A 13,744-nucleotide genomic window follows, 5' to 3' on the forward strand; every position below is an offset into this window, starting at 1 on the left:
AATAAAAGAAAAAAATTATAAAAATTTAATATTACATGATAAGTTTGAAATGGATGTGTAGGCATAGAACGCTTTTGAAATAATGGAATCTAATTAGTACCCTCGAAAAGTAACCAAAGTCTCCTTCTTTCACTTTGTTTGTAGTTCTTATGCTGTTCGTCCCTCTTCAACGGAAACTCTCAGTTTTGATAAACACTTTTGGCTGCTTCCTCAATAAAATGCATAAAGTAAGTGAACAATCCCTAAGTGTGCTCAAATTCAGTTCACGAGAACTTCAAACAAGCCCAAGATAGGCATTCTTTAAATTCATGCCTCCGAGTCAATTGATCAGGTGATTCTTTTGCCCAATATCACCACTTTTGGATTCCCAGACTTGAGCTTCACTGAAATGGAGAGATGAAAGAGAATTCCAGACCCGTAAAAGCTCCGATTTGGGGGCAATGAGACGCGCTTTGCTTCAAAAGCACGTCGTCGCCGTTATAAGGGCACAGAGAGACCCGCTCAAAGCACTCGAACTGTTCAACGCAGCGAAAATCGAAGATGGTTTTAAGCACAATTTGGTCACATACAAGTGCATGTTGGAGAAGCTCGGCTCCCACGGGGAGTTCAAAGCCATGGAGGACTTGCTCTACCAGATGCGTAGTGACGTGGACAACTCTCTGCTCGAGGGAGTCTATATCGGAGCTATCAGGAGCTACGGAAGGGCCGGGAAAGTTCGAGAAGCCATGGACGTGTTCGAGAGGATGGAATTTTACGGCTGCGAGCGCTCGGTTATGTCGTATAACTCGATCATGAACTTGCTGGTCGAGCGAGGCTTGAACGATCAAGCCCACAGACTCTACATGAGAATGAGGTCTAGAGGGATTTCGCCGGATGTTTATAGCTACGCGATTAGGATCAAGTCTCTTTGCAGGACGGACCGGCCTCACGCGGCGCTGAGGCTTCTCAACAACATGGCTTCGCAAGGGTGCGAATCCAACGCGGTCGCGTACTGCGCGGTTATCGGTGGACTCTACGACGGCGATCATTGGGACGAGGCACGAGAGCTGTTCGAGGAAATGCTCGGCCGGGGGATCTTCCCCGACGTCTCGACCTCGAACAGGCTAGTCCACGGGCTCGCCCGCAGAGGCAATCTCCGAGAGGGCGAGAGGGTTTTGAGCAAGGTTATGAAGAGAGGGTCGTCGCCGAACTTGTTCACCTTCAATATCTTCATCCAAGGGCTTTGCAGAAACGGCTCGCTCGTTCGGGCTCTCAAATTGTTCGACGGAGCCGAGAGGGAAGGTCTAGCCCCGGACGTGGTAACGTACAACACGTTGATCTGCGGGCTGTGTAAGAGCTCCCGAGTCGAAGAAGCCGAGCGGTATCTGCGTAAAATGGTGAACGACGGGCTCGAGCCCGATGGGTTCACGTACAACACCGTCGTTTTCGGGTACTGCAAACTTGGCGAGGTCCAAAAGGCCGACGAGGTTTTAAGCGACGCGATGTACAAGGGTTTCGTGCCCGACGAGTTCACGTACTGCTCGTTAATCGGCGGGTTTTTGAGCGACGGTGACGTTGACCGTGCCATGGCGTTATACGACCGGGCCTTGGATAAAGGGTTGAGGCCGAGTATCGTTCTGTATAACACGATGGTCAAAGGACTGTCTCGATGTGGGCTTATCTCAGAAGCCTTGGAGTTGATGAACGAGATGGCTGTGAATGGCTGTACGCCCGACTTATGGACTTATAATCTAGTGATAAACGGGCTGTGCAAGCTCGGGCTCATGCTCGAAGCCCACGATCTCGTGAGCGAAGCCGTTTCCCGAGGCTGTTTCCCAGATATTTACACTTTCAATACTCTGATCGACGGTCACTGTAGAGAGCTGGAACTTGACGAAGCCGTAGAAGTCATGAATAAGATGTGGGCCCACGGCGTCGCACCGGACGTGATCACATTCAACACCCTCTTGAACGGCCTTTGCAAGGCGAGAAAGTACGACGATGTCGTCGACACTTTCCGAGAGATGACGGGAAAAGGGTGCGACCCTAATGTGTTTACGTGTAACATAGTCATGGAAAGCCTGTGCAGTGCTCGGAGAGTGAACGAAGCTCTGCAAATGCTCGAGGAAATGAAAGAGAGAGGGTTGACCCCGGATTTCGTCTGCGTCGGCGCACTGATCGGCGGTCTCTGCGAAAACGGGGAGCTAAACGAGGCGTACAAGCTGTTCCGAAGAGCCAAACGAGAGTTCGAGGTCTCTCACACGACTTCGACGTATAACATCATGATCAGCGCTTTCTGCGAGAAGCTCCAAGTCAACGCGGCTCAAAAGCTGTTCTGCGAAATGAGCAAGCGTGGCAACAGTCCGGATAGCTACACTTACAGAGTGATGATCGAGGGTTTTTGCAAAGCAGGGGAAACCAACTTCGGGTACACTTGTCTTCTCGAGATGATACGAAACGGTTTTGTTCCGCCTCTCACGACGTTTGGGAAGGTACTGAATAGCCTCTGTGTGAATAATAGAATTCGGAAAGCTGTTCTGATAATCCGCCTTATGGTGCGGAACGGGATCGTTCCGAAGGTTGTTCATGGAATCTTTGCGGCTGACAAAAAGAAGATCGCTGCACCGAAGATAGTTCTGCAAAATTTATTGAGAAAGGGTCACATAACTTACTACGCTTACGATATTTTATTCGACGGAATTAGAGACAAAAAATTTGCCAATGCAAAGCCTCTTCTGCCTGAGTTTAGCACTCAGGTATGAAGTTAAGATTTTTTGCATCTTTATTTTTCCTTTTGATTGCAATACACAGGTCATCTCAAAATGTCTAATTTTATTTATTTATTGATAGATAGGGTACTTTATGAGCTGGGTTTGTTGATATTTGTAAAGTACCGAGCTGTTTAAGAAGTAACAAGAAAAGCGCCGACCAAAAAAAAAAAATGTAATAAGAACCGTTGAACTCTCCCAAAGAACCGTCATGTCCATTATCTACTCCATTTCATTGGTTTTCACAACGTTAAACTTCTAATATTTAAAAATTCACCCTGAGCTTTTCATTACTCTTACGTGGTTTGCTTGCTGTACCAGGATACACTGATCTTTAACTGATTTGTAGGCTTGCATCTTGTGAGTTGTGTAGTATTAGTTTTCATTTATTGATATTTTTTTTTATGTGAACAATATGTCGTTCGGTTTTGCCCTACTTAAAACTTGGTTTTTTTTTTTTTTTTTTTAATTTATTATTATTATTATTTTTTTTATATATATACATCATTGGCTGGCCTATTTATTCGCATGAACAATAATGTTTTTGTCGCTTGGTTTTAGCTTGTCGATGGAATATGTTGTGCTCATGGGCAAGTATGGGTTTTTTTTTAATTTATTATTATTATTAATTTTTTTTTTTTATATGTACATCATTGGCTGGCCTATTTATTCGCATGAACAATAATGCTTTTGTCGCTTGGTTTTAGCTTGTCGATGGAATATGTTGTGCTCATGGTATGGGTACATTGCAGTTGCCAGATTAGTAAATTTGGTTGCGTAAGTGTTTAATTAATAAATATTAAGTAGATCAGGAAACGTAGCATCGTCAAGATGGCCGAGTTGGTCTAAGGCGCCAGTTTCAGGTACTGGTCCGAAAGGGCGTGGGTTCAAATCCCACTCTTGACATTTATGATTTTTTTTTTTGGCTCAGAATGAATTTTTATTTGATAGAGAGAACTAAATGGATGGTTTTCTTTTCTTTTTATTTTTTTTATACGGATAAACGGGTGGTTTAAAAAAATTACATGAACAAATGTTATTTATGTTCATAGCCGTTGACGAGATATCCCAAGTTATATATTAGTTGCGTCTTAACGAATTTTGTTTTTTCATTACTATATATAAATGAAAAATGATGATATAGACAAATTAGAAAAAGAAAAAGCTATAGATTTATATATACTTTTTTTTTCTTCAGGATAAGCTATATAAATTATGAGATAGCAGTGGCGGATCCCGACTCGGAAGGCGGGGGGTGGGGGGCCAAAACTGAATTTTGGCTGGAAAAAAAAAAAAAAAAAAAAATTAAGCCTGAATTTTTTTTGGGAGGGGGGGGGGGACAGGCCTCTTGAGGCTACAACGTGGGTCCGCCACTGTGAGATAGTTAGGTATATAGGTATTTAGACCCTTGCGGCTTAATAATCTAATAATTAAGAAAATAATACAAATTGGTATAATAGGCATACATCATATTATGTGAGATAAGTGCATGATTTAGACTATGTCCTTAATATTTAAAGAATTGGGCTATCATTTTAAGGGCTAACTAGCTATCTAGCATATATTAGGCCCTTCTTATAAAATAAGGGGTTTGAACGTCCGTGCGAGATTATGAAAATCGAATCACAAGAATTCAATCAAAATCGTGACATATCTTACCTTAAAAAATCTTGGCATATGCCTTAGAAACGCGGATTCGTAGGAGTTTCCAGGTCAATATCGAGATCCTGAACGGATATTCCTAAAAGAAAATTATGGCTCGTGAAATATTTAATTGGTTTGATACTATTATGTGCTGTAGACATTGACATTCAAGTTAATCGTTTCTACGTGGAAGACCATTTCTAAAAATACGTACAATGAGCATGGCTTGTCAATCAACATCGTAACAAATATATAATGTTCAATATATTCTGCACAAATGATTTAGATAAGCGTAAGAGTGAATTACCAACTGCTCTATTATTAATTCAGGAATTAACTATAATTTCTCTCGTTGAAAGTCGTAGTACATCACTACTCTATATTAAATAATCTTAGATCACTTCCTTCTTACGTACGTGAAATCACGACGTACTCAAACTTATGTAATCTTGCATTTTCCCTGTTTTCGTATTTTTATACTCACAACGTGGCCACTTGAGGTGCAGTATATAATTACAAATTCAAAGTTGTTGCTTTGAATGATTCAGAGATAGACTATTCAAACCGGATATATCAGGATCTCAGCTACATTGTATCTTACGATAACCGATCGACCATGAAATTAAATTAACCGTGCATGGAATTAATTAAGTTTAATGTGGTCATTTTTAGCCCCTAAACTTTTTAGGTTTTTTTTATTTATTTTTTTTTTTTTTTTTGCTGCAGCCTAAATTTTTTAGGTAAAAATAACTTAGTCCCTCTTTTCATTTGTGGATTAATTCTGTTTTTTTTTTTTTTTTTTTTTTTTGCATAAGTTAGAGAGCAGGCTACTTGACACCTCCATAATATCGCCGAGTATATTCTTATCGGAAATTTGCTGTGGAGCTTATTTTTGACCTCGTGGCGCAATTATTTCCTGGAACAATTAAACCAATAATTCAATAGTTAATTATTCTTTTAAAAAAAATAACAAAAAATTTATTTATGAAGAAAAATAACTGATTTGTTCATGTTTCACACATCAACTAACATGGTTAACCAAAAAAATCAATTGTTTTTTAAAGGGAAAATATCAACAGTATCTCTTTTGTTTAATCAAAATGCGCGATTTATATCTCCTAACTTTTTAGAAATACCAGAAATCTTCTAGAAATCTTGATAAAACATGGCCATTGCTGTTCCGAATAAAATTGTAATATAATAAATAAAGAAAAAGAGGGGCATATATGCTGTAATAATCCCTGTGCATTCTTAATAAAAAGAACCCCCTTTTTTTTACTTATACATTTTGACAGTTACCTACCCTAAAAATATGTTTTATCACGAAAAACTACAATTTTCGTTTATTTTTTACAAAAAAATAAATAAATAAATAAATCTCCAAAATATCCTTAATGAAATAAGTTTTTATTTTCTAGTTTTTATATAGAAAGTTAATAATTTTATCATAGAGTCAAAATACCATTAATGAAATAAATTTAATCAAAATCTTTTATCATAGAAAGTTAACAAATTTTTTTATAAAGAGATATTTTGATTTAAAAAAAATAAAAAAATATTTTTTTTATTAAGGTATTTTGGAAAATTCAAATTATTTTGTAGTCAAATATAAATCAAAATGGAGGTGTTTGTAATATAACATATTTTTAAGGGTGGTATGTGTCATTTATATTAAATTGAAGGAAGATGTCTGATATTTCTGAAAATTGAGAGGACAAATCGCGCATTTCGATTAAGCACAACGGATAATGTGTTGATATTTTCCAAATAAAAAAACTATTATTTTCTGTTAGTTCTATTTTTTTTTTTTTAAGTATTACAAATTGACACCTTGAACTTTTTTTTCAATATGTATATATATCGCGTTATTTTCAGATAGGAAATGATATTTTATGCAACTATGATGATTTATTCCTTGGTCTAACAAACAAAAGGTTGGTAGATAGATAGATCCATTCTTTAAAAAAAAGAAGAAATGCAAGGTAGTGGGTTTATTATACAGTCTGAACAACTACTTCATCTTTGTCCGGATGCATGAAAGGATATTTTATAGAAATTCAACCTTGAAAAGTGGAAACATGGTGTGATTGGTTTCCTAATTTTCTCTATTTTTTATTTTATTTTGTAAGCTTACAACAACTCTATAAATATGTAGAGCTACAATGAATTAGATCACCACAAGCTATTCCACATTTGCAAAGAAAAGCTTATTATAAGGAAGAATAAAAATGGCTGAGGAACACAGTGTAACCCTTCACGGTATGTACGCTAGTCCATACTCTAAGAGGGTAGAACTAGCCCTCAAAGTTAAGGGCATCTCTTATGAATATGTTGAAGAAGATTTGACCAACAAAAGCCCTTCGCTTCTCAAGTACAACCCTGTCTACAAGAAAGTCCCTGTGCTTGTCCACAACGGAAAATCCATCGTTGAGTCGCTTGTCATACTCGAATACCTCGACGAAGTGTGGCCAAACACCGTTCGGTTTCTTCCCCATGATCCATTCAAAAAGTCGCAAGTTCGCTTCTGGGCTGCCTTTTTCCAACAACATGTGAGATCATATACACACTAAGCTTATTGTTTTTATGAGTATACGTATGGTCTATATTTTTGCAGCAAAATATTGATCTCATTTTCCTCATAAAAGAATTTATTATATTTAGCGGAACAGCCGAAAATCATAAACTTAATAGAAAAATATGGTGACTGAATTTTATGTTATTATTAATTATTCCGGTAGCTAAATTATCTAGTGGTTAGAAATACATTATGTGTGATAATTTTGACTAACCATATTATAACACCTTTAACTACCCAATATTTCGCTATCCATTAAAACAATGAAAATCTGTTTCAAATATTTACCTATAATTAATAAAAATAAAAATAAATAGGTAACTAGCCAACTAAAACGATCGGAATTGATATATAGTCAACGTTTCGTAAATATTAAGTAAACAATCATAAAGATGACGTGGTATTCTTGACTTACCCCTTTCATTGAAATAAAAAAAGGAGGGTATTTACGTCATTTTACACGTGTAAATAAATGGACGTGACTATTTATCTAAGATTTACGAAACGTTGACTATAACGTGTAAATAAATGGACATGACTATTTATTTAAGATTAATAAATGGACGTGACTATTTATTTAAGATTTATGAAACGTTGACTATATAACAATGTAAAACTATAAATATAACTATATACCTAATGGACCCATAGTTAATTAGCACAAGCCATCAATTTCATCACACCTTATATTTGTCCGAGTGTAGGTGTTTGAGGCCATCGGATTAGTACTCATGAGTGATGGAGAGACACAAGAGAAGGCCATCAAGGAATACAATGAAAAGATCGGAATCTTTGAGCAAGGAGCGAAGGAATTATTCAACGATGGAGCTCCATTTGACGGCGAAAACGTGGGACTTTTAGACATTTTGCTGCTCTCTGCTTTTGGTGTCTACAAAGGCCAAGAAGAAGTTCTTGGAATCAAGGTCATAGACCCTGAAACCTGCCCAACAATACTCTCACGTCTCAATTCGCTGTTTGAAATGCCGGCGATAAAAGATACGATCCCTCCTTTTGAGGTTCAAGTCGGGATAATTCGAGGTTTCAGAGCTCGCTTTGTCAAGAATTAGATATCTACATCGCGTTGTTCCGATGGTTTTCCGCGTCTACCAGTTTCCTCATTTTAATTACATTATGTGTTGCAGTTTTTATGTATTTCAGTTGTGTGGTGTATGCATTCAGCTCATATATTTGGGCTCTTTTATGTTTGGAATTATGTGAAAGAGTATCAGTGTTGTAATGTGTAATATTTAAAAAACAAAAGAAAAGGAAACTGTTTATTTCCCTCATCTCTATTGTTACTATAAATTTATCTTTGGAGGTGGATTTTATAATATCTCTAGCTTCTCAGAGCAATGTAAGTTTTAACAATTGATACCACCCACCAGTACATGTTTACATGTAGAACACAAAATATCATAAATAACATAAAAAGTACAAAATAAAAAATCCTCCATGAAACCGCTAATATTTTTCTTCAACAATTCAACTCCTAATATGCTAACGACTAACAAGTTTTTATTTCAATACATACGTTTGTGAGTCTTGTAGCGATTTCTTCGAAAAAAAAAAAAAAAAAAAAAAAAAACCCAACCACTGCGATTTCAAATTTTTAGAATAAAATTAGTTTATCTTCTTTATGATTCGTTAAATAAATTAAAGGGAGACTTGTTAATTCCATACAATTTTAGACATACCTGTGTATATAAACCGGTACTCCAACCCGATTTAAGGTTTAAACAACATTTTTGCCTGCATATGAGCTATGAACGAGTCATATATTGTTCAGGATTTTTTTTGCATGAAGTTGCCAGTTTAAACTAGTTCCTTAATAAAATAGCCACGGTTTTATAGGTTATTGCATCGTAATTATTTAAGATGTAAAAATACTAATATACCATTTCATGTTTGAGTGAACCTGTTTTCCCAGAATTTTTAACTAGGCAACAAAATTTCAAAATATTTAATCATGTCTTCAATTTTTTTAATCCAATATCAAAATACACAAAAAGTTACATGATTTCAAAATATTTAATCGTTCCTTCCAAAAATTTAATACACTTCTATAGCATAAAAAAAAACTAGCTAAAAATCAAGTTTGAATCCCCCATTTAAAAAAAGGCAACAAAATAGTAATAAAATATTTGAAGTATTACTTTGACCTAGTCATCTGTTACGAGGAAGTATCAAGTGGCGCGCGCGCCTTCCCAAAAATTACAAGGCGCGTCACGCCTATTATGTGGCGCAACGCGCCAGTCACAGTTTTAGCATAGGTTTGTCTGCTTTTTTGGCTATTTTTGGCCCTTGGATCTAATCCAAGAGCCTAAAATGATCCAAAAACACCCTTATACTTTGGGTATGAGTTCATTTGTAAGGACATCATATTTTTAGAGAAGTTTTTAGGTTTAGTTTTGGAGAGAGAGAGAGAGAGTAAAGAAGAGAGTTAATTTGGGAGAAGAATGAGCCATTGAAGCTTGGAGATCGAAGAAGAAGAGGAAGAAGAAGGAGGAAGTGACATCCCATCTTCATCATCAACCTCATCAAGCTCACTCCATATTTTTATATAGGGTTATTAAGTTATATAACCACACACGGATATAGTGGATTGAGATATAGCCCACATTTGGTTAATTTCTTGTAAATAGCCAAGTAAACTTATTAACAGATTAATAAAAACCTTATTTAACACAACCAAACATATATTTTAGGTAGTTAATAGGCTGCCACGTATACAAATTGGCTATTTACAAAGTATTTACCAAATGTTGGCTAATTTACAATTCCTATAGTTTAGGTGGCTTACGTAGCCAATTTTTTGTTTTATATATCCTTCTATCCCTATGTCTATCTCTTGCTTGAACTCCCATTTTTTCTATATTTTCCATTTAAGCTTGAATCTTGTTTAGTTTATTTTAGAATAATTTTGTAGATCTTGATTTGGATTTTAGTTTCTTTTGTTATTTTGTATTTGATTTTATTTGTTGAATGAAGATGTCTCTCTTATGTTTATGCTTGCTCAGATCAATCTTGCTTCGCATAATTATAATAATGAGTCTTGACATAGATGGTGGCATTTTGGACCAAATTAGTCTATTGGTGGAAATTGGGAAAATGTTATGAAATTGGTGGCAAATTGAGCAATTTCTGAAAAACTTCACCGCTAGTTCTTTATATCTAGATAATATTCAATTATGTATATATCTGTCAACAACTTGGCAAGCACTTTTTTTTTTTTTTTAAGCTGATCTTGCCTGGCAAGCACGTTATATGTACCACGGAAACCAACGAGACCTAGCAGAACATAATGGCCTCAGAAAATAAGGTGACCCTTTACGGTTTCTGGGCAAGTCCTTATGTTAAGAGAGTCGAACTTGCCCTAAAGCAAAAGGGCATACCCTATGAGTACGTGGAAGAGGATTTGATGAACAAAAGTGCGACCCTGATCGCCTACAACCCTGTCCACCAAAAGGTTCCTGTGCTCGTTCACAACGGAAAGGCGATCTGCGAGTCGCTTGTCATCATCGAATACATCAACGAAACATGGAAGGACGGTCCCAAGCTCTTGCCAGACCATCCGTACCAAAGATCGCAAGCTCGATTTTGGGCTAGCTTTATCCAACAGAAGGTGATCATTAGTTTTTTTTTTTTTTTTAAATTAGTAACTCATAATTTTGCGTTGACTTTTAGTTTGTTGACTTTTTTTATACCTGCAAATGCAGTTGATCGATCCGCTTATTTCGGTGCTCAAGACCGAAGGAGAGGCACAAGAGAAGTTGATTAAGGAGCTGAACGAGAACTTGCTAGTTCTCGAAGAGAACTTTGGGAGCTTTGACCCGGGTTTCACTTGTGTAGACAATACAAGTTTGGGACTTCTTGACTTTGTATTTGGCTGTGCTTTTGGAGGCGAAAACGTTGACCAGGAAGTGCTTGGCGTGAAGGTGATGGAGCTAGAGAAGACACCATTGGTGTGTTCTTGGATCAAGGCTCTTTCGGATCATCCTTTGATCGAAGAGTCGATCATTCCTCGTGACAAGTTTGTGGGGCTTCTCAAATTCATCCGCCACAATGCACTCACATCTTCCCACACTTAATTTTGTTGTGGGTATGTATTTGGAATTGATGTATCTTTACATGTAATATTAAATAAGGAATTAAGGAAGTTGAGCTTCTTTTTGTTTGTTCTTCAAAATACCAGGTAGTTGCTTTGATAAGGTCTATAATGAATGAAAATAGGTCACTGAAAGTCATATTTCTTGACCTTGTAAACGGATCCTTGGTCTAACACTACGTCGTAAAGTTATGTTGGATCATCTCCTAAATGATTCAAATAGATTAATTATAGGTAAACTTGCCTATTTCTTTTTTTTTTTTTTTTTTTTTGAGGGGACTATGCCTATTTCTTAATTGCTATAGTTTCAAGTAGCTTTAATTTGTGCAATTTCTCTTATAATAATCCCATTCAAAAAATAATAAATAAATAAATACATAAGATAATATAAAAATTGACAAAATGAAACACGTGCGAAGCACATGCTCGAGATATTCGTCGAAAAAACAGTGTGAAGAAAGAACGAACAAGTGAACAACTTGAACGTTCCATATTCCATAGCATGTTAAAATCGCACGCGGAGCAATTCTGCGCTTGGTTGTTGAACAGCAAATGCACCACTCTGAAAGCCGCGACCCAAATCCAGGCCTTGGCCTGCAAATCCGGCCTCGACCACTGCCCAATCATCGCCGGAAAACTCATCCTCCGATGCGCCGTCGCAATCCCCGACGCCGTCGATCACGCTCGCCGCTTCCTCTCCCATTTCCCCAACCCAGACTCGTTCATGTACAACGCTCTAATCCGAGGCCTCTCACACGACCCAACTCAAGCCTTCACCGTCTTCGCCCAAATGCACCGCCGAGACTCTTCGCTCTCCGACACCTTCACTTTCGCCTTCGCCCTCAAATCCGCCGCGAACGCCCGGTCTCTCTCGTCCGGGTCTCAGCTCCACTGCCAAGCTTTGACTCACGGCCTCGACTCCCACCTCTTCGTCGCAACGACCCTCGTGAGTCTCTACGGCGAGTGCGGGGTTTTGGACTCCGCTCGCAAGGTGTTCGACGAAATGCCTGAACCAAACGTGGTCGCTTGGAACGCCGTTCTCACCGCTCATTTCCGGTGCGGTGACGTCGCCGGCGGAGAAGCCTTGTTCTCCGAGGGGGATTCTGACAAAAAAAAGGAAACTGGTACCGGTAGGAAACCGTTTACCGGAGAGGAACCCGACAAAAAATGTAGGAACCCGATGGGTATTCAGACAAATATTTTACAAAAATAAAAATAGTTTTCATAGTTCAAACTTCAAACAAAGGTTCATACCAAACACAAACTGGGTTTTTAAACAAAAAATATCATAAGTAGAGTATAAATTTATTACAACACGTACGATAAAATACACTAATTATAAGTGGAGTGTTCGGAGGTTGAAATTTGCGTCGCCTAGATCTGCGGCGTGGTTGATCATCCACCATCATGTTATACTGGTACCACGTCATGGAACTAGAATATGTGTTGAACCACGTACGGAAGTGATAATCGTAGGACATATGTATACGTGGAGTGTCTTGAGTGTCTCGTCACTCGTGAATGAAGAATCGGTCGACGGCTTTGGCCAACCTCTTGATCCCGGAGTGCGATCTTCTTAGATCAGAGGACCCCGAAAATCCACCGGGACCTTCGTCTATTTCTTCGTCAGAGTCCCCTGGACTTTTTCGGAGGTCAGCTCTCACCGACTCACACAAACTCTCACGTTCCTTCTTCTTTTGAGAGAGTACATAGAGTAACTCCCGCATTTCCTCCTGTACTTCATGAGGAACCTTGTCGCACATCTTCACACTTTTTGTCTTCCCTATGTTCGCTAAGTGATTTTTCACACGAGTGATTCCACCACCGCCAATGATGTACCCGCAAAATTTGTATTTGCTTGCATTCGGTCGTCCTTCGACAGGCTCGCAATACTTGTATGCCGGGTCGGACGCCATACTTCATAATCATAATCATTTCAATTCCACATATTCACAAATCACCATAACAATCATCAAATTAATTTCAATTCAATATAACCATCACAATAATTATCAAATTCATTTTAATCAACATTTCAAGTAATTCAACTTAATCATGACAATAATCATCAATTCATAATCTAATGAAGATTAATTCAGCATTTCAAGACCATCATCATGACAATAATCAAATAATCTCGAAATTAATTAAAATTCTACAATATCATCACAATAATTATCAATTCATATGACAAAAATCAACATAACCATCACAATAATCATCAAATTAATTGTAATCAATATTTTAATTCAACTTCATCATGACAATAATCAAATAATCTCGAAATTAATTAAAATTCAACAATATCATCACAATATATAATCATCAATTCATAAGAAAAAAATCCTAAAAAATGAAAAACTCGGATGATACCTCTCGGGTTCCCCGGGATATGGACAAAAATGGCTTCAGCTGAGAGGGATCCGGCGGGATGCACACCAGAAACTTTGGGATTCGCGGGATCTGGCCGGGATTTGAGCAAATGAAGAAGAGAAGAAACGGGATTCGGCCGGGACGGGATTCGGCCGGGACGGGATCCTCTGATTTCAAGCTCGGGACAATAGGGTTTCGCGAAATGAGGAGCAAAATATTTAAAGGGGAAACGGGATCCGATCCGGTTGGAGCGGGATTCGACCGGGTTTGGTTCACGGGAACGGTTTCTGCAAGTCCCGT

At 37.9% G+C, this 13,744-nt stretch overlaps 3 protein-coding genes, 1 non-coding gene and 1 pseudogene across 4 annotated transcripts; all 5 read left to right on the forward strand.

Moving 5' to 3' along the window:
• Nucleotides 1-258: 258 nt before the first annotated feature.
• LOC149384274 (Pentatricopeptide repeat (PPR) superfamily protein) lies at nucleotides 259-2,845 on the forward strand. The gene has a single exon (XM_089628135.1). The coding sequence runs from the start codon at nucleotides 441-443 to the stop codon at nucleotides 2,739-2,741; it is 2,301 nt and encodes a 766-aa protein (XP_089484261.1). The 5' UTR covers nucleotides 259-440; the 3' UTR covers nucleotides 2,742-2,845.
• Nucleotides 2,846-3,572: 727 nt separating this feature from the next.
• Nucleotides 3,573-3,653, forward strand: TRNAL-CAG (transfer RNA leucine (anticodon CAG)). The gene has a single exon. It is a non-coding gene; the product is annotated as a tRNA-Leu (tRNA).
• A 2,917-nt stretch (nucleotides 3,654-6,570) lies between these two features.
• LOC149384276 (glutathione S-transferase U9-like) lies at nucleotides 6,571-8,252 on the forward strand. The gene is made up of 2 exons (XM_089629084.1): nucleotides 6,571-6,940; nucleotides 7,671-8,252. The coding sequence occupies exons 1-2, from the start codon at nucleotides 6,620-6,622 to the stop codon at nucleotides 8,031-8,033; spliced, it is 684 nt and encodes a 227-aa protein (XP_089485210.1). The 5' UTR covers nucleotides 6,571-6,619; the 3' UTR covers nucleotides 8,034-8,252.
• A 2,015-nt stretch (nucleotides 8,253-10,267) lies between these two features.
• On the forward strand, nucleotides 10,268-11,218 carry LOC149384277 (glutathione S-transferase U9-like). The gene is made up of 2 exons (XM_089629083.1): nucleotides 10,268-10,588; nucleotides 10,683-11,218. The coding sequence occupies exons 1-2, from the start codon at nucleotides 10,268-10,270 to the stop codon at nucleotides 11,052-11,054; spliced, it is 693 nt and encodes a 230-aa protein (XP_089485209.1). The 3' UTR covers nucleotides 11,055-11,218.
• Nucleotides 11,219-11,573: 355 nt separating this feature from the next.
• On the forward strand, nucleotides 11,574-12,538 carry LOC149384278 (pentatricopeptide repeat-containing protein At1g74630 pseudogene; annotated as a pseudogene).
• The last annotated feature ends 1,206 nt before the right edge of the window (nucleotides 12,539-13,744 follow it).

This window comes from Urtica dioica, chromosome 10, assembly GCF_054948205.1.
Source record: "Urtica dioica subsp. dioica isolate 48M chromosome 10, U.dioica_male_clone48M_v1_H2, whole genome shotgun sequence".
In the NCBI taxonomy this organism is placed as follows: domain Eukaryota; kingdom Viridiplantae; phylum Streptophyta; class Magnoliopsida; order Rosales; family Urticaceae; genus Urtica; species Urtica dioica.

What these genes read in the sequence shown, in the direction of transcription:
- LOC149384276 (XM_089629084.1), top strand. Translation starts at nt 6,620, where the DNA reads ATGGCTGAGGAACACAGTGTAACCCTTCACGGTATGTACGCTAGTCCA. An exon ending in CTGCCTTTTTCCAACAACAT is followed by an intron (nt 6,941 to 7,670) that starts GTGAGATCATAT and finishes GTCCGAGTGTAG; the next exon opens with GTGTTTGAGGCCATCGGATT.
- LOC149384274 (XM_089628135.1), top strand. Translation starts at nt 441, where the DNA reads ATGAGACGCGCTTTGCTTCAAAAGCACGTCGTCGCCGTTATAAGGGCA.
- LOC149384277 (XM_089629083.1), top strand. Translation starts at nt 10,268, where the DNA reads ATGGCCTCAGAAAATAAGGTGACCCTTTACGGTTTCTGGGCAAGTCCT. An exon ending in CTAGCTTTATCCAACAGAAG is followed by an intron (nt 10,589 to 10,682) that starts GTGATCATTAGT and finishes CTGCAAATGCAG; the next exon opens with TTGATCGATCCGCTTATTTC.